This window comes from Dendronephthya gigantea, unplaced genomic scaffold (genome assembly GCF_004324835.1).
Source record: "Dendronephthya gigantea isolate DGI-Jeju-01 unplaced genomic scaffold, DenGig_1.0 000102F, whole genome shotgun sequence".
NCBI classification, from domain to species: Eukaryota; Metazoa; Cnidaria; class Anthozoa; order Malacalcyonacea; family Nephtheidae; genus Dendronephthya; species Dendronephthya gigantea.
Window position 1 is genome coordinate 555,873 of NW_021163112.1, and position 26,343 is coordinate 582,215.

Here is a 26,343-nt window from a genome sequence, read left to right on the forward strand (position 1 = left end):
CCCTCTCTAAGTATAGTATTTGGACAATAGTGTAGATCTTACCACTTGTAGCATTCAGAAGAATACAAGCATTGTGATCTCAATACAGAGCATTTATAACTAACTATTCACTTAGGGGCTGATGACATGGAGTGTTTTCAGCCCGGCTAACCTAGTTTTGTTATCATGCAATCGTAAATAAACTTAAACCCGGACAGAAAAATTCGCCTCGACAATGCTTTTTCGTCTGTTTATTTCATTTAGAGGTCAGGTTATTGTTATTCGGGACTTTAAGGCGCTTGAAGAATCGAAATAGGTCTACACCACCAGCTTTTACAAACTCAGCCCGGGCTGAAATTTTAGCCGGCCAGGTTTTAATTAATTCTGACGTTTCAAAAAGCCAAGAGTGACATATTGGGCATAATGTATGTCTTGGAGGGTCACACATTTTCAGAGGATAAAACGGCAATTCAGTATAATTATCCTATGAACCCTGCTATCACATTATCTCCCCCTAAAAATCTCAATAAATGCATATAGATAGAGACTGAATACAAAATATAAGCTACAAATGGAGTTTACTTAAAAAATCTCGAAGAATATTCCTTTGGTCTTCGTCTATTACTTTTTTCGAAAAACTTAAGGTTCAGCTTTCAAAGCGATGATTTGATACATAGCGGGCTCGTTAATCGTCACCGTTCCATCTTGATTGCCAAACCTTCGCAAGAATCCGTCAACTTTACTTTCTTGCAATTCACTTTCGAAAATATAATATGTTGCACGAATCCAGGCAAGAAAATGAGCCATATTTTCAAATTTGTAATTTGCCGATTTGTAGTGGCTGGAAACTACGACGAAACCAGCCTGTTTCAACATAACTTCGACTTCTGATTTTTTCACATAATATTCTGGGACAGGCAGCTTTTCGATTCGTTCAACGAGAAAGTCCTCAAGCGCAGTTGATAGAATTTCGGGTTTTTCCTCGAGGCTCCTAATTGCGATTCTTCCTCCAGGCTTGAGAACTCTGAACGCTGTATCGATGAAAATTTCTTTATCCTTTGGATGCAACCACTGGAAGACTAAATTACTGAAGTGTATGTCATAATACGCTTTGTTATGATGAGGAAATTGGCTGGAGCTTTGGCCATGTATAAACCTGAGATTTCCTCGCTGATTTTTATTCATGGCAATATTTATTCTATCCAATAAAGGATCCACTCCAACAATCTCGCTATTAGCACCAAGCATGTCTGCAATACATGCGGTTAGTTCACCCGTTCCACAGCCCATGTCTAACACCTTCAGAGAATCGCCACGTTTTGTATTTAAACTTGAAAAAAAGTCCTCACCCAATCTTATTTGAAACTCGTTAAGTTGAGCGTATTCCTGCGCCAGTACCGCCGACTGGCTTGAGTCTAAAGTCATCGCCATGTAAGCATGTAAACATATAAACGTCTCTTTGTTGTAGTAGAAATGCCTTGGAGATTTGAATAAAAAAAGTCGTCAATCTTCAGTTTCCAGCCCTCTCTAAGTAGCACTTGACAAGAGTGTAGATCTTATTGAGTGTAGCATTGAGTGTAGCATCTTTACATATTAACTTCAGTTATAATTCTAATGTCCAGTTAACTTTTATGGTGTCGCTACTTTATTCAATAATCAGTATTTCACTATTATACAAGCAGAAATTTTAACTGCGGCATCCCAACGTACGTAAATATAAACGTAATCTCACACCAATCGCGCTTACCAAGTATATTGATCAACAACTGCGAAATTGTTCCCTGGTGCGTTGCTATATCATGTTTCGTCTGCCACAACATCAATTCAAGCTCACAATTCGTATTCATTGGAGATCTTCGTGTTCCTAGCGATGCATGACCAACGTTAGGGAGCTTTGGCAGTGATTACGAGTACGAGATTCGTCATTCTAGCGCGTTGTTTGCTTACGCTATCAATCAAAACTCGTAGTCGCGTCGAGCTTTTGAGTACAAGTTTTTTGATAAATTTCGTACTCAAAAGCTCGACGACTACGAGTTTTGGCTGATGGCGTAAGCAAACAACGCGCGAGAATTAATCTCGTACTCGTAGTCACTGCTAAAGCTCCCTATTAGAAAGCTTTAGATTTGACTACGGCTCCCGCTACCGCTACGAGATTCGTCACTGTGGCGCGAAACAAACGTTGTATGCATACGCCATCTCGTGTTGGCACGATAAACCACGGCAAACACAATAGAAAATGCATGTTTATTCTGTCAAATATTTCGGAAATTTCACGCCTACTATTTCGAAAAATACACATAATCAAAGGCCAGGGTCATGAAAAATAGTTCTCTCAAATTACTTTCTGGAAAAAACGAGAAAATGTCAACTTTCATTACTTTTTAAATCACGTATAGTGAGGACTACGAAGTTTTCTTAAAATGCCGTAGTCAGATGAGCGACGGCTACGAGTCTATCGCGTCAGTACGAAGTATCTAGCGGGAGCCGTAGTCAAATCTAAAGCTCTCTATTATTGTAACGCGTGCGATGGTTGCTATGTTCGCAAGAGAATATCCGGTTTTACTGTAATTAATGAATGTAATGTAATCGCTCCCTGTATTATACCATATATGGAAGTATTTTAAATTATCTTGAAATGCAGACTCCTTTCTTGGAAGAGCGATGATGCAAAGCATTTGAGTTACTATCAGACAAACAAGACACACAAACGAAGTATGGAGAGTTTTACAATGATGTATGTTCTTTTAATTTTGATGCGAATTTCGGACATATATTGTCATGCTTTAATGAAGCGTAGTTATTCGAGTGGTGAAGGAGTTGCTCCACAAACCTGCGGTACTGATAACGTAAACTTCTACTGCCCCTACGCCGATCCCAACAACAGGTGTAAACCACGACGCCAACGCTGCAATCGAAACAACATCTGCATTAACCCAAGTACAAGGAAAGAAGAAGACTGTTCAGAAACGTCTAATCCTGGAGAATATTATGTACTCCTCGGCCATGCGAAGCTGTCTGATTCTTCCAGCAAAAAACGAAGTATCAAAACGAATCTGGAACATCCATTTGTTACATTTCGAGGATTTACCTATGAGTTTGGGGTATCGTATGGGGTCCAAGTGCTCGATGTTGCTGATCCAAAATATAAATATAAAAGTGGCAAGAATTTGAACAGTAAAGGAATCGAAAAGTTCGGCCGCAGCTACTGCAATTGGGAAGATGCAAACAAAGTCGTTGACGGGTGGAGAGATGAAAAATACCAGCTAGTGTTAAATAACTGTCAGCATTTTGCAGAAGCTATGACTGATGTACTGATTTACGGCCCTTGCAATCGACCCAGCGTTTCACGAGGTAAACGTCAGGATAACGAGATCGAGCTCACCAAGTATATTGATCAACAGCTGCGAAATTGTTCCCTGGTGTGTTGCTATGATGTTTCGTCTGCTACAACATCAATTCAAGCTCACAATTCGTATTTATTGGCGATTTTCGTTTTCCTCGCGATGACCAACATTGGTATCAGCGTGTAAATTGCAAATACTATCGATCAGGTTATTATAAACTTTGTAGCAATTTTGAAACAACAAAACGCGAACGTATCCCTTTGAACATATATAATTTTTATTGTCAACTTACTTCTTGTATGCTTCCATTTTAGTAATAAACATAACACAATATTAATATAATGCAAATGCCTGCATTCACGGCCTGTATATACCAGGCGTCTAAGGGCGTTTCCCTGTTTGAAAATACAGCGGTGAAACTGCATTTTTCGTGCTAGGCAGATGTAAATATTGATATACTTGAATACAGATTTCTTAAAACACTCAAAAGTGTGAGTAATCTGTCTGTACTGAAACACAACAGGACCGGTCTGGCCGTTTTTACCGTATAAAGGAAAGCGCCCTAAGACAGGTCGTAAACAGTTTAATCTGTTTTGATAGATTAAAGATTCTGATTCCACAAAAAAATTGTCTGATGTAATTGGATTGTATTTTAAATTAAATTGTGATTTTAATAAAGTTCAAAATGTAATCGTTTGTCTCAACTGTAATCTAGAACTATAAGAATTCTTAATATAATCGATTTCCTTAAATTTCTAGGCACGTTTTACGAATTCTAATATGCGTATCCTAATATGCAGAAAAATTTTGGTGTAGCAACATTATAAAGGTGCTTCAAAAACTAGAACCAACTAAACGGTGAACTGGTAGATTTTATATTTGTGTCGTGAACCTTGTTTATTGTTATTTAATCCTGGCTTGTGGTGGTTCAGGCTTTGAAGCGATAATTTGATAGAGAGAGGGTGCAGTAAAAGTCAACGTTCAAGTCTTCATTGGCAAACTTTTGTAGAAATCCATCAACTTTACTTTCTTGCAATTCACCCTCAGATATGTAATATGTTTCACGGAGCCAGGCAATGAAATGCAGCAAATGCTTATATTTGTAACTATTCGGTTCAGTGCATTCAATGGAAACGATAACAAAACCAGCCTGTTTCAAAATACTCCGGATCGGCTGCTCTTCAAAACCATCGCCGAGAAGGCCTTCGACCGCTGTAGTCAAAATTTCCATTTTATTCACGGCAATATTTATTTTATCCAATAAAGGATCCACTCCAATAAACTCGCTATTAGCGTTCCACAGACCACAGCCCATGTGAAACACCTTCAGACAATCGCAAATCTTAAATTGAGCGTATTCCTTCGCGAGTACAAATTGCTTCGGGTCTAAAGTCAGGGCCATCAGCGCAGGCATCTTTGCCTTCGGTTGATTTTTTAGAGACGCATTTATCTCAAGATAAGAACCGATTTGATAAGTAACAAAGCACTTTATTCTCCAGTGACCATCGACAATAATTATCGTTGACTGTCGGTCAATAGCGACCTTAAGCATGTAGGACGCGAACGCGACGACGACGGCTATCAATACAATGGGTCATTGAAAAGAAATAAATAATTAAAGATCCATGATGGGTTTTAGAAGTCGTCTTCGTTCTGTTTACAACGGGAAAACGTGGTTTTTTACGTCTTGCCTAGAACGGGTGCATTTCAGGACCCAGCGAGCCCTACCTCGAATTAGGCTCTATAGAATTGTCCTTAAACATAAACACAATGTTCTTAACGCCTTATAGTCCCTAAATCTGTACAATTAATAATATACAACAACAACTTTGCTATAGCATTTATTTAAAGGAGAATTTCAGCCGCGTCGCCGTCGTGTACATGCTTAAGGTCCCTACTAATGAGAATCAGGCCTCATTTGAACAGACGGAGGCGGACGAATTCAAAGGTCCTGTAGGTCGCATTGCATGCTGGTGCAAGTGAAAGAATGCATTACCAGAAATTTGCGACATGATAATTTGCATTTGTACTAATTTGCATTTAACTTTCAGCATATAATGGCCCTCAACTTTTACTATTAAATACATATAGTAAATATACAAAACCTAAAAATGCCGTTGCCCTAGACCTTGCCTACTGTTTGCCGACCTCTGGGTCAATAGAACAGCCGTTTCCCAACGTTTTAATGATCGAATTACTTACCTTAGGTATTTCTACGTTCGGCCAACTGATTGTGAACAAATGTGTATATAGCCTTCGTATTGTTCAAGTTCCTGATAAGACTGATAATATTTTTTAAAGTGATTGCAGTGAAAATCCGAGCCGTACAAAAAAGTTTATACGCAAATACGAAAGACAATATCTTTAACAATTTTTTTTGGTATATTACACGTCAATTCATCAACTACCTGAATCGAGATATTCGAATCAAAGCATGTGAGCGATTTTACAAGTTCGTTGACAGAACACGGATAAAACTTTGAGCAACATATTTTTAAATTTGGCAGATCGCAGAAATGCCCAAGCTAAAAAATTTGGTCACCAAAACGTTTCTAAACCGCTGCTCTACCGATCTTTAGGTCGGCAAACAGTAGGCAAGGTCTAAGGCAACGGCATTTTTAAGTTTTGTATATTTACTATATGTATTTTATAGTAAAAGTTGAAGGCCATTGTGCTGAAAGTTAAATGCAAATTAGTATACATGCAAATTATCATGTCGGAAATTTCTGGTAATGGTATTTGAGCTACCACAATACAATGCACATAGCAAAAACGAGATTTTCCCGGCCTAATGTATAGATTAGGTTACTGTGGGTATAAAGGCTACCTGAAAGCATGTCAGGGTTCGGATTGCCAATCTCGTTCCCACAGGAATTGGATCTCTACAAGGCTGTTTAGGGTAAGAATGAAGTTTAACCTTGAGCTGAGATGCAAAAAGAGTTCAACATTCCTCCGGTAGGATTTTAAGTTTTGCGTGAAAACCTTCCTCGAAATGACGTTACGTCACCGAGTCAAGTGGCAACCAGCATAATGAAATATTTGGTTTTTCGGTACATGCATGTGATCAATTAGATCGTTCAACTTTGAACCTACCTCACAAACCTCATTCAAAGCAAACCTTCCTCCGGGTGGTGACCGCGTACCCGAGCAGCTTTTTTGCAACTCCGACCTTGAGGCCACTCGAATTCGAAATCCGTTTAGCGGTTCTCGCCACAACAATGTCCGGTGTAAAAATTGCCCGGCCAAATTTCGCATATTTTGAAAATTTCTGATAATATACTCTAGATCATGTTTATCCACAAGCGTAACGAATGTAAATACGGTAAATATAGTGTTGAATATGCAGACAGCGCATCGTAGTTGTTTGAGTATTGTAGTTCAAAGCGTAACCGCGTTTGCTTTTAATCTACAACTATAACATTATTTATTAGAATCGAATTCATTAAATTTCTAAACACATTTAATACGAACCCTAGCATTCAAAACAATTTTGGCGTAACAACATTATAAAAGCACTTCGAAATGAATTGGTAAGTTTTATGTTTAAGTGCTGAGCCTTGCCTATTGTTATTCAATCGAGGCTTGTGGTTGAGGCTTTGAAGCGATAATTTGATACAGTGGTACAGTCATAGTCACCGTCCCATCTTCATTGACAAACTTTTGTAGAAATCCATCAATCTTACTCTCTTGCAGTTCACCTTCAAAAACGTAATATGTTGCACGTAACCAGGCAATGAAATGGGACAAATTCTCAAATTTGTAACTACTTGATTTGCATTGAGCGGAAACCAGACAAAACCCTGCCTGTTTTAACATTAACTTGACCTCTGAATTTCCCACAATATACTCCGGGGCCCGTTGCTCCTTGAAACCATCGCCAAGAAGGGCTTCGATCGCAGTTTCGATAATTTCGAGTTTTTCGTCGTCGCTCTGAATAGCGATTCTTCCTCCAGGCTTGAGAACTCTGAACGCTGTTTCGATAAAAACTTCTTTATCCTTTGGATGCAACCACTGGAAGACGAAATTACTGAAGTGTATGTCATAATACGCTTCGTTATGATGAGGGAATTGGCTGGAGCTTTGGCCATGTATAAACCTGAGATTTCCTCGCGGATTTTTATTCATGGCAATATTTATTCTATCCAATAAAGGATCCACTCCAACGATCTCGCTATTAGCACCAAGCATGTCTGCAATACATGCGGTTAGTTCACCCGTTCCACAGCCCATGTCTAACACCTTCAGACAATCGCCACGTTTTGTATTTAAACTTGAAAAAAGGTCCTTCCCGAATCTTATTTGAAAGTCGTTAAGTTGAGCGTATTTCTGCGCCAGTACCGCCGACTGGCTTGAGTCTAAAGTCATCGCCATGTAAAACTCTCCGTTTGCCTTCGAATGATATGTTGTTGTAAAAAATTGTGCAAATTTGCATTAAAAAAATCCTTCCAATATATAATTATTTCATTGTTCTTAATCAAGCAGTGAAACGACTTGTCTGAAGTCGGTAACCTGCCAAATTTTTTACTGCTTTCCACCATTTCCAGAAATTAGCGGTTTTAAGATTTTCAACCTGATTATGGAAATAGTAGAGTTTCGCTTTTTTAATTTCCTTTCGAACATCGTTTCTAAGCTGATTGTACAATTTACGAATCCCGACATCCAGTGCGCGTTGTCTATCCAATATAAGTCTGTAGTAATGCATGATCTATCTCTGCAATGAACATTAACAATGTTTTTTTGGAAAAATAGTGTCGATCTAATCCTAACAAGAGCAGGTCTTAGAGAAGATCGCACTTATCTTGACAGATGGGTTAGACCTAGCAGGAAAGATTGCCGGGTAGGCTTTTCTACGATTTCTTTCAAACATAGGGATCCCGATAAATATTTTTGAAATTATAAGTAAATGGTCCAGTTACGTTGCGAGTTCAGTGACCTCAGTGATCGCGAAGCATAAGATATAGTTATTGAGGATGGAAACTCTTGATACGAATTTCACTCGCAAAATTTCATATCAAAAAACGAAAATCCCTCAAATAAATTATCACAAATACATTTTAGATACTCGAACAACATTATTCCATTAAAAATATTTTAAAAAACAAATGAAAATGCACAAAAATTTACAAAACTTTTGCTTATTTGCCGAAAATTATCGTGGGACCATGCGGGACATGAAATGCGGTTTGAGGAACGAATCTGATTAGTCTGACGTCCGGTTCTTATTCACGGCAATATTTATTCTATCCAATAAAGGATCCACTCGAACAATCTCGTTATTAGCACCAAACATGTCTGCAATACATGCGGTTAGTTCACCCGTTCCACAGCCCATGTCTAACACCTTCAGACAATCGCCACGTTTTGTATTTAAACGTGAAAAAAAGTCCTTACCCCAACTTATTTGATAATCGTTAAGTTGAGCGTATTCCTGCGCCAGTACCGCCAACTGGCTTGAGTCTAAAGTCATCGCCATGTAAACATGTAAACATGTAAACATGTAAACATGTAAACATGTAAACATGTGAACATGTGAACATGTGAACATGTGAACATGTGAACATGTGAACATGTGAACATGTGAACATGTGAACATGTGAACATGTGAACATGTGAACATGTGAACATGTGAACATGTGAACATGTGAACATGTGAACATGTGAACATGTGAACATGTGAACATGTGAACATGTGAACATGTGAACATGTGAACATGTGAACATGTGAACATGTGAACATGTGAACATGTGAACATGTGAACATGTGAACATGTGAACATGTGAACATGTGAACATGTGAACATGTGAACATGTGAACATGTGAACATGTGAACATGTAAACATGTAAACATGTAAACATGTAAACATGTAAACATGTAAACGTCCCTTTGTTGTTGTAGATATGCTTTGGAGAGTTGGAAAGTTGACAGTTATTCATTGATTAGTGACATTATATATATATTAGCGTTAATTGAACTTTTAATTACAGAACATTAATAGCAGACATTTCGAAATATTCGCGAATAATGTGAAAAAGGTAAAACAACAGCTGATTGACAAGACTTAGGTTAGGGTTGGCAATTCTATAGAGACTGATCTAGCCATGTTCAGCCAAACTTCGACAGACAGAGAGATAAATAGTAAAAAAATATCATCTGATGCTGAAGAGTGTGAGAGTTATGACATGCAGCCTAAAGCTAAAAACCCCGAGGATATACCAACTAATGAGGGCGTTTACATCTTCAGTTTCCAGCCCTCTCGAAGTATAGTACTTGGACAATAGTTAAGTGTAGATTTTACCGCGTGTAGCATTCAGAAGAATACATTTTGTGATTTTATAACTATTCACACAGGGTCTGATTACATGGAGTGTTTTTAGCCCGGCTAACCCAGTGTTGTTGTCATGTAATCGTATAAATAAACTTAAAACCGGACAGAAAAATTCGCCTCGACAATGCTTTATCGTTTGTTTATTTTTATGTACAGTTATAGTCTCTTAAAGGTCAAGTTATTGTCATTCGGGATTATAAAGCGCTCGAAGAATCGAAATAGGTCTACTACCAGCCTTTACAGACTCAGCCCGGGCTGAAATTTTAGCCGGCCTGGTTTTAAATAATTCTGACGTGTCATAACACAGCTCGCGCTGAAACTTGAATACTTTGACCCCGGTTTTGCTGGGGTGAAACTCAGCCCGGGCTGAAAAGACACCAGGTTAGAATCGAAGGAGAATCTTGTGAACTGGTGTAGGAACCTCAAAAGCTGGCTAAAATGGTAGGAAGTTGCTTTCAAAAAGCCAAGAGTGACATACTGGGCTCCTAGCCCTCGCTCATCTGAGCAGTGCATTTTAAGAAAACTTCGTAGTATATTTTCTCGCTTTGCTATCACCTTATCTCCCCCCCTAAAAATCTTAATATATGCATATAGATAAAGAATGAAGACATAATATTAGCCAAAAATGGAATGTTACTTTAAAAAATCTCCCCCAGTCTTTCCCTTTTACTTTTTTCGAAAAACTCAAGGTTCAGCTTTCAAAGCGATGATTTGATACATAGTGGGCTCGTTAATCGGCACCGTTCCATCTTGATTGCCAAACCTTCGCAAGAATCCGTCAACTTTACTTTCTTGCAATTCACTTTCAAAAATATAATACGTTGCACGAATCCAAGCAAGAAAATGAGCCAAATTTTCAAAATTAATTTGTAATTTGCCGATTTGTAGTGGCTGGAAACTACGACGAAGCCAGCCTGTTTTAACATAACTTCGACTTCGGATTTTTTCACAAAATATTCTGGGACAGGCAGCTTCTCGATTCCTTTAACGAGAATGTCCTCAAGCGCAGTTGATAGAATTTCGGGTTTTTCCTCGAGGCTCCTAATTGCGATTCTTCCTCCAGGCTTGAGAACTCTGAACGCTGTATCGATGAAAGTTTCTTTATCCTTTGGATGCAACCATTGAAAGACTAAATTACTGAAGTGTACGTCATAATACGCTTCATTATGATGAGGAAGTTGGCTGGAGCTTTGGCCATGTATAAACTTGAGATTTTCTCTGCGGTTTTTATTCATGGCAATATTTATTCTATCCAATAAAGGATCCACTCCAACAATCTCGCTATTAGCACCAAGCATGTCTGCAATACATGCGGTTAGTTCACCCGTTCCACAGCCCATGTCTAACACCTTCACACAATCGCCACGTTTTGTGCTTAAACGTGAAAAAAAGTCCTTTCCGAATCTTATTTGAAAATCGTTAAGCTGAGCGTATTCCTGTGCCAGTACCACCGTCTGGCTAGAATCTAGAGTCATCACCGTATAGAACTCTCCGTTTGTCTTCGAATGATATGTTGTTGTAAAAATACTGTGCAGATTTGCATTAAAAGAAAGAAATATGATATATAGGCAATCATCACTCCCACTCCCCACTTATTATCCACTTATTATCCACTTATCTTCCTACGTAGTTCTGTAGAGCTTTATTTACATGCTTTCCAATATGCCTGCAAGCATGTGATCTCTGCGAGTTAAAAAGACCGACATTGCTAGAGCCTCGTTTTCATTTGTCAAAAGAAGAACATCGCACTTGAAATCACAGCAAAAGTTGTTGTTGTTTTCAAACACGCATGATAGTGTTGCTTAAAAGATGTCTGGGAGAGAAAAAAGGTTGTACTTATATTAAAACACTTTCCCGTATTTATTATTTTAATCAAGTGATTTTCACGCGCACAGATGACCTTTTTTACATGACAATAAAACTTATTTTTTACAATCGAACAATCAATACAACAGTCCCTCCCGATCTTATTTGTCATTAAATATTCTACCGTATTTATTCTTTCGCCATAATTTGTTTAAGTCTAGAATCATCGCCATAATTTGCACTCATCTCAAAAATGGAAGCTGTGATTGCGTTATTAAACAAACACACACAAAAAAACAAAGACCTATATATATGACGTGGAGGAGACGGTTGCATTTTTCTACGATTATGGCTACGTTCCATGCACGAGTATGACCTTTTCACAAGTTGAAATTGAAATTAAGTCCCTCCCGATCTTATTTGTCATTAAATTCAGCGTATATATTCTTCCGCCAATTTAAATTAGTTTAAGTCTAAAATATTTGACCTTCTAAAACGCAGTGCATGCACTGACGCACTCATCTCAAAATGGAAGCCGTGATAGCTGTTAAATAAAGAGACACAACTTTGAAACCGCACGGACGCGTGCTTCAGATTCGTCCAGTTCAGGTGCCCACAGGTTTAAGACGAATAAAAAGTTGACCAGTTCTCCGAGTGTTCACAGGAGCAAACTCAAACAATTGTAGCAGGTACGTCACTGAAAAATTACGAGATCGCGTGAACGCTGATATGCCATGCAAAAAGCTGGCTAAAACGGTAGGACACCTTAAATAGAAATAAAAGGTCTGGATGAGACGACTCACGGATGCACGAATAGCCGATTAATTGTTTGCTAGTAGACTAACCAGATAAACAAGTTTCAATACTGAGCGCGCAAAGCAGGTTGGTCGAGTTAATGGCACTAAAGAAAGACTCCCTGATACTCTTACGGAGTATCCGCGTGAGTCAAAAATGAGGAGTTTCCATAATTACATATATTATACAACTATTACCAAATGCGTACGTAACAGGAAATGCTGTTATGTATAGCGGGCAATGGAGACAAGTATTCATAGCGAGATAATTGTTATTCTCATAAATGTTATTCTAAATTATTATTGTCGCGGTAAGCCGGCCGGTCATTGTACGTATGACAGTAGAGAGGTTAAGATACCCCGGTTCCGGTGTACGGGTACGGGTGAATTACACGTACCCGTTACCAGTAAGACGGGTACGGTTTGCAACTTAAGAATTTTCTTAAATTCCGGGTAAGAACAACACAGGGTAAGAACTGACTATAAAAGTAAATATGTATTATACATTTCCATTGTAAGTCTTACTTAACTTTTACATAACTATAGTATTTCGTGTGTTTGTTGTGAAAATAAAAAATATCAAGATGGCGTTCATAAATCATGTTTGCAAACCATTTTTGAGAAGCCTGAACAATATGAACACCATATTAATACGTAAAATGTATTTTAAACGTGTTAAAGACACTCACCCGCTTCTCCATTTGTCCTTTATTAAAAAAACTTTGACCACTTTGTCTTTGTAGTTACCCGTTCGTTGTTTACGTGTAGACCGTCGTTTACAACGGGAAAACGGGTAGATATTAGGGGTAAATATGCTGACATCAGCGAAAAATGGAAAACAAAATGGCGCTACCCGTACCCGTACACCGGAACCAGGGTATCTTAACCTCTCTAATATATACAACTGTAGTCTACTTTCAACGCGGCCGTCAACGCGCAAGCCGAACGTGCGATTTTAGCGCGTACGTACGTGTAAATAAAGGCCGGCCTATCATTACCAGAAAATTTGAGATTAAGTCCCTCCTGATCTTATTTGTCATTAAATTCAGCGTATATATTCTTCCGCCAGTTTAAATTAGTTTGAGTCTAGAATAATCGCCATAATTTAAAGTAGCGTAGCCAGCCTGTCGATTTGTCCCGGTATGCTAATATTTTGGAGTTCACTCACTGTGAAAACAATAAATTTCTAAAGACATGAATGATTATAATAACTCGAAATTTCCATAGCGGGACAAAATCGTCAGGCTGGCTACGCCACTGATAATTTGCACTCATCTCAAGATAGAAGCTGTGATTGCACTGTTAAATAAACAGAGAAAAAAACACAAAGACCTATGTATGACATTACACTAGACGGTTCCATTTTTCTACGATCATGGCTACGTTCCGTGCACGAGTCGGACAACTTTGAGACCGCACAGACGCGTGCTTGGATTTGTCCAGTTCAGGTGCTCACAGGTTAAAGACGAATGAAAAGTTGACCAGTTCTCCAAGCGTTCACAGGAGCAAACTCAACGAATTGTGCAGGTACGGCGCTAAAAAAGTACGAGATCGCTTCAGTGGACGCTGATATGCCATGCGTATCTTATCAGTTTAATCAGCTTAGATAGATGATATATTCTGCTTTCTTTCACAGAACAGATTGACACTGATGTGACTTGATTAGCGAAAATATATCAGTTTGTAAAATCGTGTATATCGAGAAAAAGATATGCTCAATGATTGAAAACGATCTGAAATTGAAGGCGAATACTTGTATACTTAACTCTTCATGAACTATATGGCACGCTTCCAAAAAAATTTAGCCACAATTTCATTGATCCGATCTTGAAGCAAGCAAAAGAAAATAGAAGTATTACGGAGAATGTGTCGAGAATTATAAAAAAAGTTCAAAATACAACCGTTTGTGTCAACTATATTCGTTTAATCACTTCCTTAAGCTAAAATCTATTACAATAACAATTATACAATAATCAAATTCCATTCCTAATATTTCCAGAACAATTTTGGTGTAATAACATTATAAATATACTTCGAAAACTAGAACTATATATAACTAAGCAATGAATTGGTAGATTTTATGTTCAAGTGATGACTGATGAACCTTGTTTATTGTTTTTCAATAGAGGTTTTTGGTTCAGGCTTTAAAGCAATAATTTGATAGGTAGGGGCTGCATGCATAGTGACAGTTCCATCTTCATTGGCAAACTTTTGTAGAAAACCATCAACTTTACTTTCTTGCAATTCACCTTCAGAAATGTAATATGTTGCACGGAGCCAGGCAATGAAATGCGACAAATTCTCAAATTTGTAACTACTTCGTTCAGCATATTCGAAGGACATGATAACAAATCCTGCCTGTTTCAACATCACTTCGACCTCTGATTTCCTCGCAAAATACTCCTCGATGGGATCCACTAGAAGAAGGTCTTTGAGCGCAGTAGCGACAATTTCAGTTTCTTCGTTGTCGCACTGAATAGCGATTCTTCCTCCAGGCTTGAGAACTCTGAACGCTGTTTCGATGAAAGTTTCTTTATCCTTTGGATGCAACCACTGGAAGACGAAATTACTGAAGTGTATGTCATAATACGCTTTGTTATGATGAGGAAATTGGCTGGAGCTTTGGCCATGTATAAACCTGAGATTTTCTCTGCGGTTTTTATTCACGGCAATATTTATTCTATCCAATAAAGGATCCACTCCAACGATCTCGCTATTAGCACCAAGCATGTCTGCAATGCATGCTGTTAGTTCACCCGTTCCACAGCCCATGTCTAACACCTTCAGACAATCGCCACGTTTTGTATTTAAACGTGAGAAAAAATTCTTCCCACAGCTTATTTGAACCTCGTTAAGTTGAGCGTATTCCTGTGCCAGTACTGCCAACTGGTTTGAGTCTAAAGTCATCGCCATGTAAACGTCTCTTTGTTGAAGTAAAAATGATTTGAGTTAAATCGCAGCTAGAATCGCAGGAAATTATGTGAACTGGCGTAGGAATCTCAAAAGCTGGCTAAAACGGTAGGACGTTGCTCTTAAATAGATCTCGCTAGTAGACTAACCAGATAAACAAGTTTTTAATACTGAGCGCGCAAAGCAGGTTGGTCGAGTTAATGGCACTAAAGAATGCGAGACCGTTAGCAATGACTCCTGACACTCTTACGGAGTATCCGTGAGTCAAAAATGAGGAGTTTCCATAATTATATGTATTATACAACAATTTATTTTTACCAAATGCGTAAGTGATAGAAATGGCGGTATATGTAGATTGGGCAACAGAGACAAGTATTCATAGCGGGATAATTGTTATTCTCATAAATGTTATTCTCAATTGTTATTGTCGCGATAAGCCGGCCGGTAGTTGTACCTATGACAGTATATATAGAACTGTAGTCTACTTTCAACGCGGCCGTCAACGCGCAAGCCGGACGTGCGATTTTAGCGCGTACGTACTTGTAAATAAAGGCCGGCCTTTATTTACACGCAGTAAAAGTTAAAAAACTTAAAACTGAATCGTTGATTTTAAACTTTTATGTGCGTGTACGTGCGTATGAAATACGCAAGAGCGGAAAACTAGCCCTATCATTACCAGAAATTGGTGACAAAATGGCTGTCGCTTGTGCGCTAATTTGCATTTAATCCATACACGGATGGCCATACATAATGGCCCTCGAGTTTTACTATAAAATACATTAAGTGAAAATATAAAAGGTCGTAACGTCAGAGCCACAAACTAGGAGCCTTCTAGATGCATGGATAGAACAGCTGCATGTTTAGATAAGTTTTGGTAACCGAATCTTTTAACAATAATGTCCAATTAAACTTCTTTAAATTTCTACAAGTTTAAAAAAAAAAGCGCACATATAATAATTGTTATTAAGTCCCTCCCGATCTTATTTGTCATAAAATTCAGCGTATATATTCTTCCGCCAGTTTAAATTAGTTTGAGTCTAGAATCATCGCCATAATTTGCACTCATCTCAAAATAGAAGCTGTGATAGCGCTGTTAAATAAACAGAGAAAAAAACAACAAAGACCTATGTATGACATTTCACTAGACGGTTCCATTTTTCTGCGATTATGGCTACGTTCCATGCACGAGTCGGACAACTTTAAGACCGCACAGACGCGTGCTTGGATTTGTCCAGTTCAGGTGCTCTCAGGTTAAAGACGAATGAAAAGTTGACCAGTTCTCCGAGTGTTCACAGGAGCAAACTCAACGAATTGTGCAGGTACGGCGCTAGAAAAGTACGAGATCGCTTCAGTGGATGCTGATATGCCATGCATATCTTATCAGTTTAATCTGCTTTGATAGATGAAATATTCTGCTTTCTTTCACAGAACAGATTGACACTGATGTGACTTGATTAGCGAAAATATATCAGTTTGTAAAATCGTGCATATCGAGAAAAAGATATGCTCAATGATTGAAAACGATCTGTAATTGAAGGCGAATACTTGTATACTTAACCTTTCATCAACCATATGGCTCATTGATCATTGATCATACATTGATCCGATCTTGAAGCAAGCAAAAGAAAATAGAAGTATTACGGGGAATGCATCGAGAATTTTAAAAAAAGTTCAAAATACAACCGTTTGTGTCAACTATAATGGTTTAATCATTTGCTTAAGCTAAAATCTATCACAATAATAATTTTATCATAATCGAATTCCATTCCTAATATTTCCAGAACAATTTTGGTGTAAGGAACATTTACAGTACAGAGATACACTAATGGCTTATAAATGCATGAACGAACTTGCACCGCCGTACTTATGCGACCAGTTTTTAAAACGAAATGCAGTTCACAACAAGAACACCCGGAATAAAGACGACCTTGACATTCCCCCATGCAAAACAACATCAGGTCAAAGAAGTTTTTGCTATAGAGCAATAAAAATCTGGAACATTCTAGATAAAGATTTTAAAAAACTACCTTTTAAAACATTTAAGAAGCACTTAAAGAAAAATATGTTAACAAATAACGTTAACGGAAACCTATCTTAGTTAAAGTATTAAAATCTTAGTATAACTATACAACTAGGATTTCTCTTAATTGTAAACATATTTTATAAACATAGCATAGTCAATAACGTAATTGTAGATAGAAATATACCTATTTTTAGCCTTGTTAGTACATACTGAAAAGCCCTATTGGGAGTATGTTTTATGTATAATAATAATAATAATAAAATATACTTCGAAAACTAGAACTAACTAAACAATGAATTGGTACATTTTATGTTCAAGTGATGACTGATGAACCTTGTTTATTGTTTTTCAATAGAGGTTTTTGGTTCAGGCTTTAAAGCAATAATTTGATAGGTAGGGGCTGCATGCATAGTGACAGTTCCATCTTCATTGGCAAACTTTTGTAGAAATCCATCAACTTTACTTTCTTGCAATTCATCTTCAGATATGTAATATGTTGCACGGAGCCAGGCAATGAAATGCGACAAATTCTCAAATTTGTAATTATTCCGTTCAGCATATTCGAAGGACATGATAACAAACCCCGCCTGTTTCAACATCACTTCGACTTCTGATTTCCTCGGAAAATACTCCTCGATTGAATCCACCAGAAGAAGGTCTTTGAGCGCAGTAGCGACAATTTCAGTTTCTTCGTAGTCGCACTGAATAGCGATTCTCTCCTCCAGGCTTGAGAACTCTAAACGCTGTTTCGATGAAAATTTCTTTATCCTTTGGATGCAACCACTGGAAGACGAAATTACTAAAGTGCATGTCATAATACGCTTCGTTATGATGAGGAAATTGGCTGGAACTTTGGCCATGTATAAACCTGAGATTTTCTCTGTGGTTTTTTGTTCACGGCGGATATTATTATCCAATAAAGGATCCACTCCAACAATCTCGCTATTAGCACCAAGCATGTCTGCAATACATGCGGTTAGTTCACCCGTTCCACAGCCCATGTCTAACACCTTCAGACAATCGCTACGTTTTGTATTTAAACGTGAAAAAAAGTCCTTACCCCGACTTATTTGAAATTCGTTAAATTTGGCGTATTCCTGCGCCAATACCGCCGACTGGTTTGAGTCTAAAGTCATCGCCATGTAAACGTCCCTTTCTTGTACTAGAAATGCCTGGAAGATTTGAATTAAATCGCACCTAGACTCACAGGAGAATCGTGTGCACTGGCGTAGAAACCTCAAAAGCTAGCTAAAACGGTATGACGTTGCTTTTAAAAAGCCATAAGAGTGACATATTACAAGAGCTATATAGAAAAAATGTCGAGAACTGCGTAATTTAGGGCAGTTTGCTTCATTAAATAGATTATAACAATTCATTTTTACCATATTTGCACGTGATAGGAAATGTTGGTATGAAAAGTGAGTAATAGAGACAAGTAGTTATAGCGAGATGGTTAATCATGACTTTCGTGAACATTCGTCAGAGAGCTTTAGATTTACCACGGCGCCAGATTTTTCTAGGGTAGCGAGATTCGTCATAATGACGTGATATTCGTACTGACGCCATAGATTCGTAGCCGTCGCTTATCTGACCACGACATTTTAAGAAAACTTCGTAGCCCTCACTACGTGATTTAAAAAGTAAAGTAAGAGTTGATATTTTCTCGTTTTTCAGAAAAAACATTTGAGAGCACTGTTTTCCATTACCGTGGATTCGATAATGTGCATTTTCCGAAATGATATAAGTGGATGGAGTTATTTCCAAAATATTTGACTCGTATAGCGGCAGCCAAAGCCCGGCACGGCGGCACGAGGTGGCGTATGCATACAGCGTGCGTTTAACGCCACAGTCAAATAATAGACATTATAGCAGATATCTTTCTCTTTGTATGTTGCTAATGTTTTTATGTTCGATATTATTCAGAAGCGCACGCGTCATTGAAACTTGATACCCCTATCAATAGGGACCTTAAGATTGACGTTTACGGCACAAGGCTAACAGCAAACGGCAAATTTCAAATCGATTTTGGGGGCAAACTTCACGGCTTGACGTTGAAATTTTGCCGTTTGACGTTTGCGGGTTACATTTTCAACCGCTGGTCGCTGGAGGTGCATTCTCACGTAGCTCATTTACCTCAGTCAGCGACTTTTCATTGCAATATCTAGTGTCTCGTTTCACGTATAAACACTCCCAGTTAATATATTGAATATCCAAATCTTCTTTGTGGTAATTTTCTAGCCTGTTTTCAATGAGTTTACCGATTTTCGTAAAGAAAGCGGCTACCGCTATTCAATAACACGAATGGCAATATGGCGGTTGACCATGATATCGTAGGTCGATAGTCGGTTATTAAAATGGTTGTTCTTTTCAACTTTTCTAGGTGTAAACGACATTTGATTTCAAAAAAATTGAAACATTAGAAATAGCTAGCAGCAATTTAACAGCGAAACTGTTTACTGGATGCCAATTTTGAATCGTTCTAACATAAGGTATAGGTAAATGACTGTTAACTAAATGTCAAATTTGCAACAACGGCAAACGTCAAACGGCTAACAGAGTTTGTGTTTTAACTTCACTATCTTTAAGTATGCAAATTTCGCTAAATTACAAACGTTCTACATAAAACTTGTAACGTTCAGCAGTAATGTAAGAAAGAAATAGCCTATTTCCGATGTATTTAGAAAAGCAGCAAATTCAGCTTTGCCGTATATGTTTCACGTTCGCCGTATAAAATTTAATGCTTCAAATTGAAGGCGAGCAAGCAAAAGCAAGCTCCATCTTGGAGCTAGTATAAGATTACGGATCAGCAAATATCGAGAATTTTAAGAAAGTTCAAAATACAACCGTTTGTTTCAACTATAATCGTTTAATCATTTGCTTAAGCTAAAATCTATTACAATAATAATTTTTACCATGATCGAATTCCATTCCTATAATATTTCCAGACCAATTTACGTGTACCAAAATTATAAAAGTACTTCGAAAACCAGAACTAACTAAACAATGAATTGGTAGATTTTATGTTTAAGTGGCGAACCTTGTTTATTGTTATTCAATCGAGGCTTGTGGTTCAGGCTTTAAAGCGATAATTTGAAAGATAGGAGCTGTATGCATAGTGACAGTTCCATCTTCATTCGCAAACTTTTGGAGAAATCCATCAACTTTACTTTCTTGCAATTCATTTTCAGATATGTAATATGTTGCACGGAGCCAGGCAATGAAATGAGACAAATTCTCAAATTTGTAATTATTTGGTTCAATACATTCGAAGGACACGATAACAAACCCCGCCTGTTTCAACATCACTTCGACTTCTGATTTCCTCGGAAAATACTCCTCGATGGAATCCACCAGAAGAAGGTCTTTGAGCGCAGTGACGACAATTTCGGTTTCTTCGTAGTCGCACTCGAAAGCGATTCTTCCTCCAGGCTTGAGAACTCTGAACGCTGTTTCGATGAAAACTTCTTTATCCTTTGGATGCAACCACTGGAAGACGAAATTACTAAAGTGAATGTCATAATACGCTTCGTTATGATGAGGAAATTGGCTGGAGCTTTGGCCATGTATAAACCTGAGATTTTCTCTGCGGTTTTTATTCACGGCGATATTTATTCTATCTAATAAAGGATCCACTCCAACGATCTCGCTATTAGCACCAAGCATGTCTGCAATACATGCGGTTAGTTCACCCGTTCCACAACCCATGTCTAACACCTTCAGATTTTCGCCACGTTTTGTATTTAAACGTGAAAAAAAGTCCTTGCCCCAACTTATTTGAAAGTCGTTAAATTTGGCGTATTCCTGCGCCAATACCGCCGACTGGTTTGAGTCTAAAGTCATCGCCATGTAAACGTCCCTTTCTTGTAGTAGAAATGATTTGAGTTAAATCGCACCTATAGAGAATCGCAGGAAAATCGTGTGGACGTGTGGCGTAGGAATCTCAAAAGCTGGCTAAAACGGTAGGACGTTGCTCTTAAATAGAAAAATTGTCGAGTTTGCATAATTAAACATATTATATACCAATTTAATTTTACCAAATGCGTACGTGATAGGAAAGGCTGGTATGTATAGTGAGCAATAGAGACAAGTATTAATTATAGCGAGATAGTTGTTATATTCAAGAGTGTGGTGGGTGAACATTCGTCAGAGAACTTTAGATTTGACTACGAGTCCAGCTACGGCTACGAGATTCGTCAGATGGACGTGATATTTGTGATACTTCGTATTAACGCCATAGGGCTGCTTTCCGCTGACGCGTTTTTTTGACGTACGTACACGCACGTAAATTAAAGTTTAAAATGTTCGAAGTTATTGCATGTATAATTAATTTAATGCCAGAAAAAACACACCAAATCATCGACAGAATCTAACCCCGTGCATCTATTTAATCCTTGATTTCATAAGTATGATTTAAATGATTTTAAACTTCTACGCACGTATACGGTACGTATATACAAAAAACGCGACAGTGGAAAACAGCCCAAAGGCTCGTAGCCGTCGCTCATCTGAACACGGCATTTTAGGAAAACTTCGTATCCCTCACTACGTGATAAAAAAAGTAATAAAAATTGATGCGCGATAGTGCTTGCATTAAGGCGGTCTTCACTTGCACGTTTTGGCGTATGGCCGGTGACTCGAAATTGATCGCTAAGCCGGCCGTCGCGGTAAGTCGGCCGGTCGTTGTACGTATGACAGCAGAACTGTAGTCTACTTTCGACGCGCAAGCCGTACGTGCAATTTCAAATTAAATCGCACCTAGAATCGCAGGAGAATCGTGTGACCTGGCGTAGAAACCTCAAAAGCTGGCTAAAATGGTAGCTAGATGTTGCTTTTAAAAAGCCATAAGAGCGACTTATTATAAGTGCTCTTAAAAATAGAAAAATGTCGAGAACTGGGTAATTTAGGGCGGTTTGCATAATACTTTATTTACCATAAGTGTACGTCATAGGAAATCCTGGTATGTATAGTGAGTAGAGACAAGTAGTTATAGGGAGACAATTGTTATTCATGAGTGTGTTGGTTGAACATGCGTCAAAGAGCTTTAGATTTTGACTACGACTAATAAAAATTGATGCGCGATAGTGCTTGCATTAAGATGGTCTCTACTTGCACGGTTTGGCGCATGGCCGGTGACTCGAAACTGATCGCTAAGCCGGCCGTCGCGGTAAGCCGGCCGTCGTTGTACGTGTCACAGTAGTGAGTTTGGGAAATACAACCTCAACGGCAAAATATATTCACCTAATATTGTGGTATTCAAAGAAAATACGAGTTAGTATATCGACTTGATTTTCCTTTTCAAGTTTCCTCTTTCTCTGAAACAGTTATTAACTATTATAAATATGGTCGATCAGAAAAATTGCTTCGAACACTCCAAACAACATCGAACACATTAACTGTTGCCGCGTTGTCGTGCACGGTGAAATTGGTGTAAGTCACGATGTCGTTTCAGCAACTACGGCAATGTGCAACGTTAAAGGCCACGTAATTTACATTTTCTTTTGTCTCAGTAAAGGATCAATGCCACTGTCGATAAGGACGTTGAGGTTGCCGTCGCCCTTGTATTTCCCAAACCCACTAGTATATAAAACTGTAGAACTGCATGTAGTCTACTTTCAAGGTGGCCGTCAACGCGCAAGCCGTACGTGCGATTTCGAATTAAAAGGAACCTCAAAAGCTGGCTAAAATGGTAGGACGTTGTTTTCAAAAAGCCAAGAGTGACATATTACGAGTGGTCTTAAGAAAAAATGTAGAGCACTGAGTAATTTAGAGTAGTTTGCTTATTAATTAAATATATTATAACAATTCATTTTTACCACATGTGTACGTGATGGGAAATTCTGGTATGAAAACTGAGTAATAGAGAGAAGTAGTTATAGCGAGATGGTTATTCATGAGTTTCGTCAACATTTGTCAGAGAGCTTTAGATTTTACCACGGCTCCCATGCACTACGGCTGCAAGATTCATCATAATGACTTCATATTCGTATCGACGCCATAGATTCGTAGCCTTCGCTCATCTGACTACGACATTTTATTAGGAAAACTTCGTAGCCCTTACTACGTGATTTAAAAAGTAGTAAAATTTGATAGTTTCTCGTTTTTCAGGAAAAACATAAAACAACATTTCGAAATCTAAGGGACATAAATTTAGCATTGTAAAGTTACAAAAAAAACTTAGAAAGACAGTAAGATCAAGCTAAAAGGCTAGAATATATGTTAAAAATGATTAAACAAATCTTTGATATTGCATACGTAATCACACGTTTGACTTCACCAAAATTGCACTTAAGCTAGCGTAGTTAATATAAGAGGATCTCTTTATATTAACTATGACTTAAGTCAGGGTAATTACCTACCACACTTACGTCACGACGCACTCATGCAGTCATTGCTTGAAGCAGTGAATTGTCAGCGGGGCGCTTATGTAACATAAAGGTTGACATTCAAAGTTGACATTTTGTGGAGCACGAATATACGCCGAGAAACAGGTTTGGTTAACGATAAGTTTTGCTTCATCACCAACTATTATCGCATATTTCAAGGACTTAAGACTCTCACTCGCTCATCGCAACAAAAACTAACTCGCAAGCTCGCTGCGTGTAATTACGTCCAAACACAATTAGCCATTTGCCAATCGAGCAGGGTACCGGGTCTAGTCGCGAACCGCAAAGCATCTATGGACTGTTTGGAGGGACAGGAAATATAAGTCTGAAATCATTTGTCCCTCCAAACAGTCCATAGATGCTTTGCGGTTCGCGAATAGACCCAGTACCCTGCTCGATTAGGAAATGGCAGTTTGTTGACAGTCTATTTACTGCAGTCTAGAATAACCGTCGATGTTTTGTTTTGTTTTTCATGTTTTTTACGTTTTCGACCCGATCTTCCTGGCCGCGCAGGCCAACTAAGATACTCGTATTTTGAACTCTCCTGATTTCGTATCGAAATATTTTCGTGCTAAACACACTTCAAATAGTAACCTAAGCCCATAGTAACCCTAAAAAAGAAATATTTTACTGAAACAAAAAATTGAAAAAGTTTGTTGTCGCCGGGATTCGAACTCGGGTCGTGCGAGCAAAAACAGGAAACTGCATGCACGATACACGCCCATATAAAAGAACGCGTACACGAGTCGCTGCATGTGCACGGCCGATAGCGCAGGAAATCTAGACGTCTGTCGTACGACAATGTCAGAGAAGGAAACTTCGTTACTAGACTCTAGCAATGTCTGACTGTCTGTCAATGATATAATGATATTCCATTGAAACACCCTAATGTGATGTAATACGATATCACGTAACGAGGTGTCTATATGGACTATGCCATTCTTCAATCAAACCGCACCTTCCCTTCAAGGGTAAAAATGGCCAGACCGATCCTATTGAATTTCAGTACAAACAGATTCCTCGAGTACATGATTCCAAACTCAGCCTTATTCACGTATATCGTTAGCCACATCTTAGCACCAATAATGCAGTTCTACCCCTATATTCTGCACGAAGTGCTCTATTTACTAGAAACCCTAAGAAAGAAACATTTTTCTAAAGGAATAAATATTGAGGAAAAACAGGAAATGGGGCACAGTTGTTAGATGCAAAAACTCGCGGCGAGCTTGCGAGTTGATTTTGCGATGAGTGGAAATTGGAAAAGAAGCCTTAAGTAATAATTTCGAAAGAATGCATGCATATAATCTAATTCTGACTATGGGGCTGTTTACATGAGGTCGGTTACCCGAGATTCAACGAAGCGTGAGATGATTTTGTGGTATTCAAATAAGCAGATAACATGATCCTGGCAGTCGTATAATCGCCACAACAATAGCATGTGCTTATTTGGCATCATAAAGACTTATTTCAGTACCTCAAAGTCCTCTCACGCTTCGTTGAATCTCGGGTAACCGGGCTCATGTAAACCGCCCCGGGCCAAATGCTTTGGATTTGTTACTGTCATCGCTAACAAAACGCCGAGAGCTTAAACCATTGCTTCATATGCTATTTAAAAAAAAACTGACATGTTTATGACTGCACTTATTTGCTCCTTGAAAAGGAAATCCATATTTACGTTATAATTATAATCTATTGGTGTTAATTAGAGTCTTGCGGTTCAGTTTCAGAGCGATAATTTGATAGACAGAGGGTACTATCATAGTCAAGGTTCCATCCTCCTTGACAAACTTTTGTAAGAATCCACCATTAACTTTATTTTCTTGCAATTTACCCTCGCAGATATAAAATGTTGCGCGAATCCACGCCAGAAAATGCGCCAAATTCTCATATTTGTTGCTAATCGGTTTGTATTCGGCGGACACGATAACAAAGCCGGCTTGTTTTAACATTACTTCGACTTCTGATTTCCTCGCGAAATACTCCGGGACCCGTTGCTCTTCGAAACCATCGCCGAGAAGATGTTTGAACCCAGCAGATAGAATTTCGGGTTTTTCCTCGACGCTCTGAATAGCGATTCTTCCTCCAGGTTTGAGAACTCTGAACGCTGTATCGATGAAAACCTCTTTCTCCATTGGATGCAACCATTGAAAGACGAAATTACTGAAGTGTATGTCATAATACGCTTCGTTATGATGAGGAAATTGGCTGGAACTTTGGCCATGTATAAACCTGAGATTTCCTCGCTGATTTTTATTCACGGCAATATTTATTCTATCCAATAAAGGATCCACTCCAACAATCTCGCTATTAGCACCAAGCATGTCTGCAATACATGCGGTTAGTTCACCCGTTCCACAGCCCATGTCTAACACCTTCAGACCTTCGCCATGTTTTGCATTTAAACTTGAAAATAGGTCTTTCCCGGATCTTATTTGATGGTCGTTAAATTGAGAGTATTCCTCGGCGAGTATAGATTGGTTTGGGTCCAACACCGTTGCCATAGTAGTCTATTTTATTTACCTTTTTAGTCTATTTTATTGCAGAAAAATGCTCTGCTGTAAAGCTCGCTTTTCATTTAATCGCTGGATCGTCTATCGTCGAAAAAACAGCTGTTTCCAATTGAAAAACTGTCAATTATTGATGGAAAAACAAGTGGTTTCCATATGGTTGCCAGTCGTTAAAAGTCGCTCATATATAATATTCCAGCAGGAATTGAGATTTAGCAATATTAAGCATGGATGATATGTTAATGCAATTTTGCTATTTTTTTGCCCTCG

At 38.4% G+C, this 26,343-nt stretch overlaps 4 protein-coding genes across 4 annotated transcripts; 1 reads left to right on the forward strand and 3 right to left on the reverse strand.

The window, feature by feature from the left end:
• Positions 1-230: 230 nt before the first annotated feature.
• LOC114534540 (phosphoethanolamine N-methyltransferase 1-like) lies at positions 231-1,889 on the reverse strand. Its single transcript, XM_028556000.1, has 2 exons — positions 1,727-1,889; positions 231-1,456 (listed from the first exon to the last, which is right to left on the reverse strand). The coding sequence occupies exon 2, from the start codon at positions 1,408-1,410 to the stop codon at positions 619-621; it is 792 nt and encodes a 263-aa protein (XP_028411801.1). The 5' UTR covers positions 1,411-1,456; positions 1,727-1,889; the 3' UTR covers positions 231-618.
• Positions 1,890-2,664: 775 nt separating this feature from the next.
• Positions 2,665-3,954, forward strand: LOC114534546. The gene has a single exon (XM_028556005.1). The coding sequence runs from the start codon at positions 2,694-2,696 to the stop codon at positions 3,507-3,509; it is 816 nt and encodes a 271-aa protein (XP_028411806.1). The 5' UTR covers positions 2,665-2,693; the 3' UTR covers positions 3,510-3,954.
• A 2,936-nt stretch (positions 3,955-6,890) lies between these two features.
• On the reverse strand, positions 6,891-7,553 carry LOC114534483. The gene has a single exon (XM_028555931.1). It carries the CDS (start codon positions 7,551-7,553, stop codon positions 6,891-6,893), a length of 663 nt encoding a protein of 220 aa, XP_028411732.1.
• A 17,695-nt stretch (positions 7,554-25,248) lies between these two features.
• On the reverse strand, positions 25,249-26,067 carry LOC114534485 (trans-aconitate 2-methyltransferase-like). Its single transcript, XM_028555932.1, has one exon. It carries the CDS (start codon positions 26,065-26,067, stop codon positions 25,249-25,251), a length of 819 nt encoding a protein of 272 aa, XP_028411733.1.
• Positions 26,068-26,343: the final 276 nt, after the last annotated feature.

What these genes read in the sequence shown, in the direction of transcription:
- LOC114534485 (XM_028555932.1), bottom strand. Translation starts at nt 26,067, where the DNA reads ATGGCAACGGTGTTGGACCCAAACCAATCTATACTCGCCGAGGAATAC.
- LOC114534483 (XM_028555931.1), bottom strand. Translation starts at nt 7,553, where the DNA reads ATGGGCTGTGGAACGGGTGAACTAACCGCATGTATTGCAGACATGCTT.
- LOC114534546 (XM_028556005.1), top strand. Translation starts at nt 2,694, where the DNA reads ATGGAGAGTTTTACAATGATGTATGTTCTTTTAATTTTGATGCGAATT.
- LOC114534540 (XM_028556000.1), bottom strand. Translation starts at nt 1,410, where the DNA reads ATGGCGATGACTTTAGACTCAAGCCAGTCGGCGGTACTGGCGCAGGAA.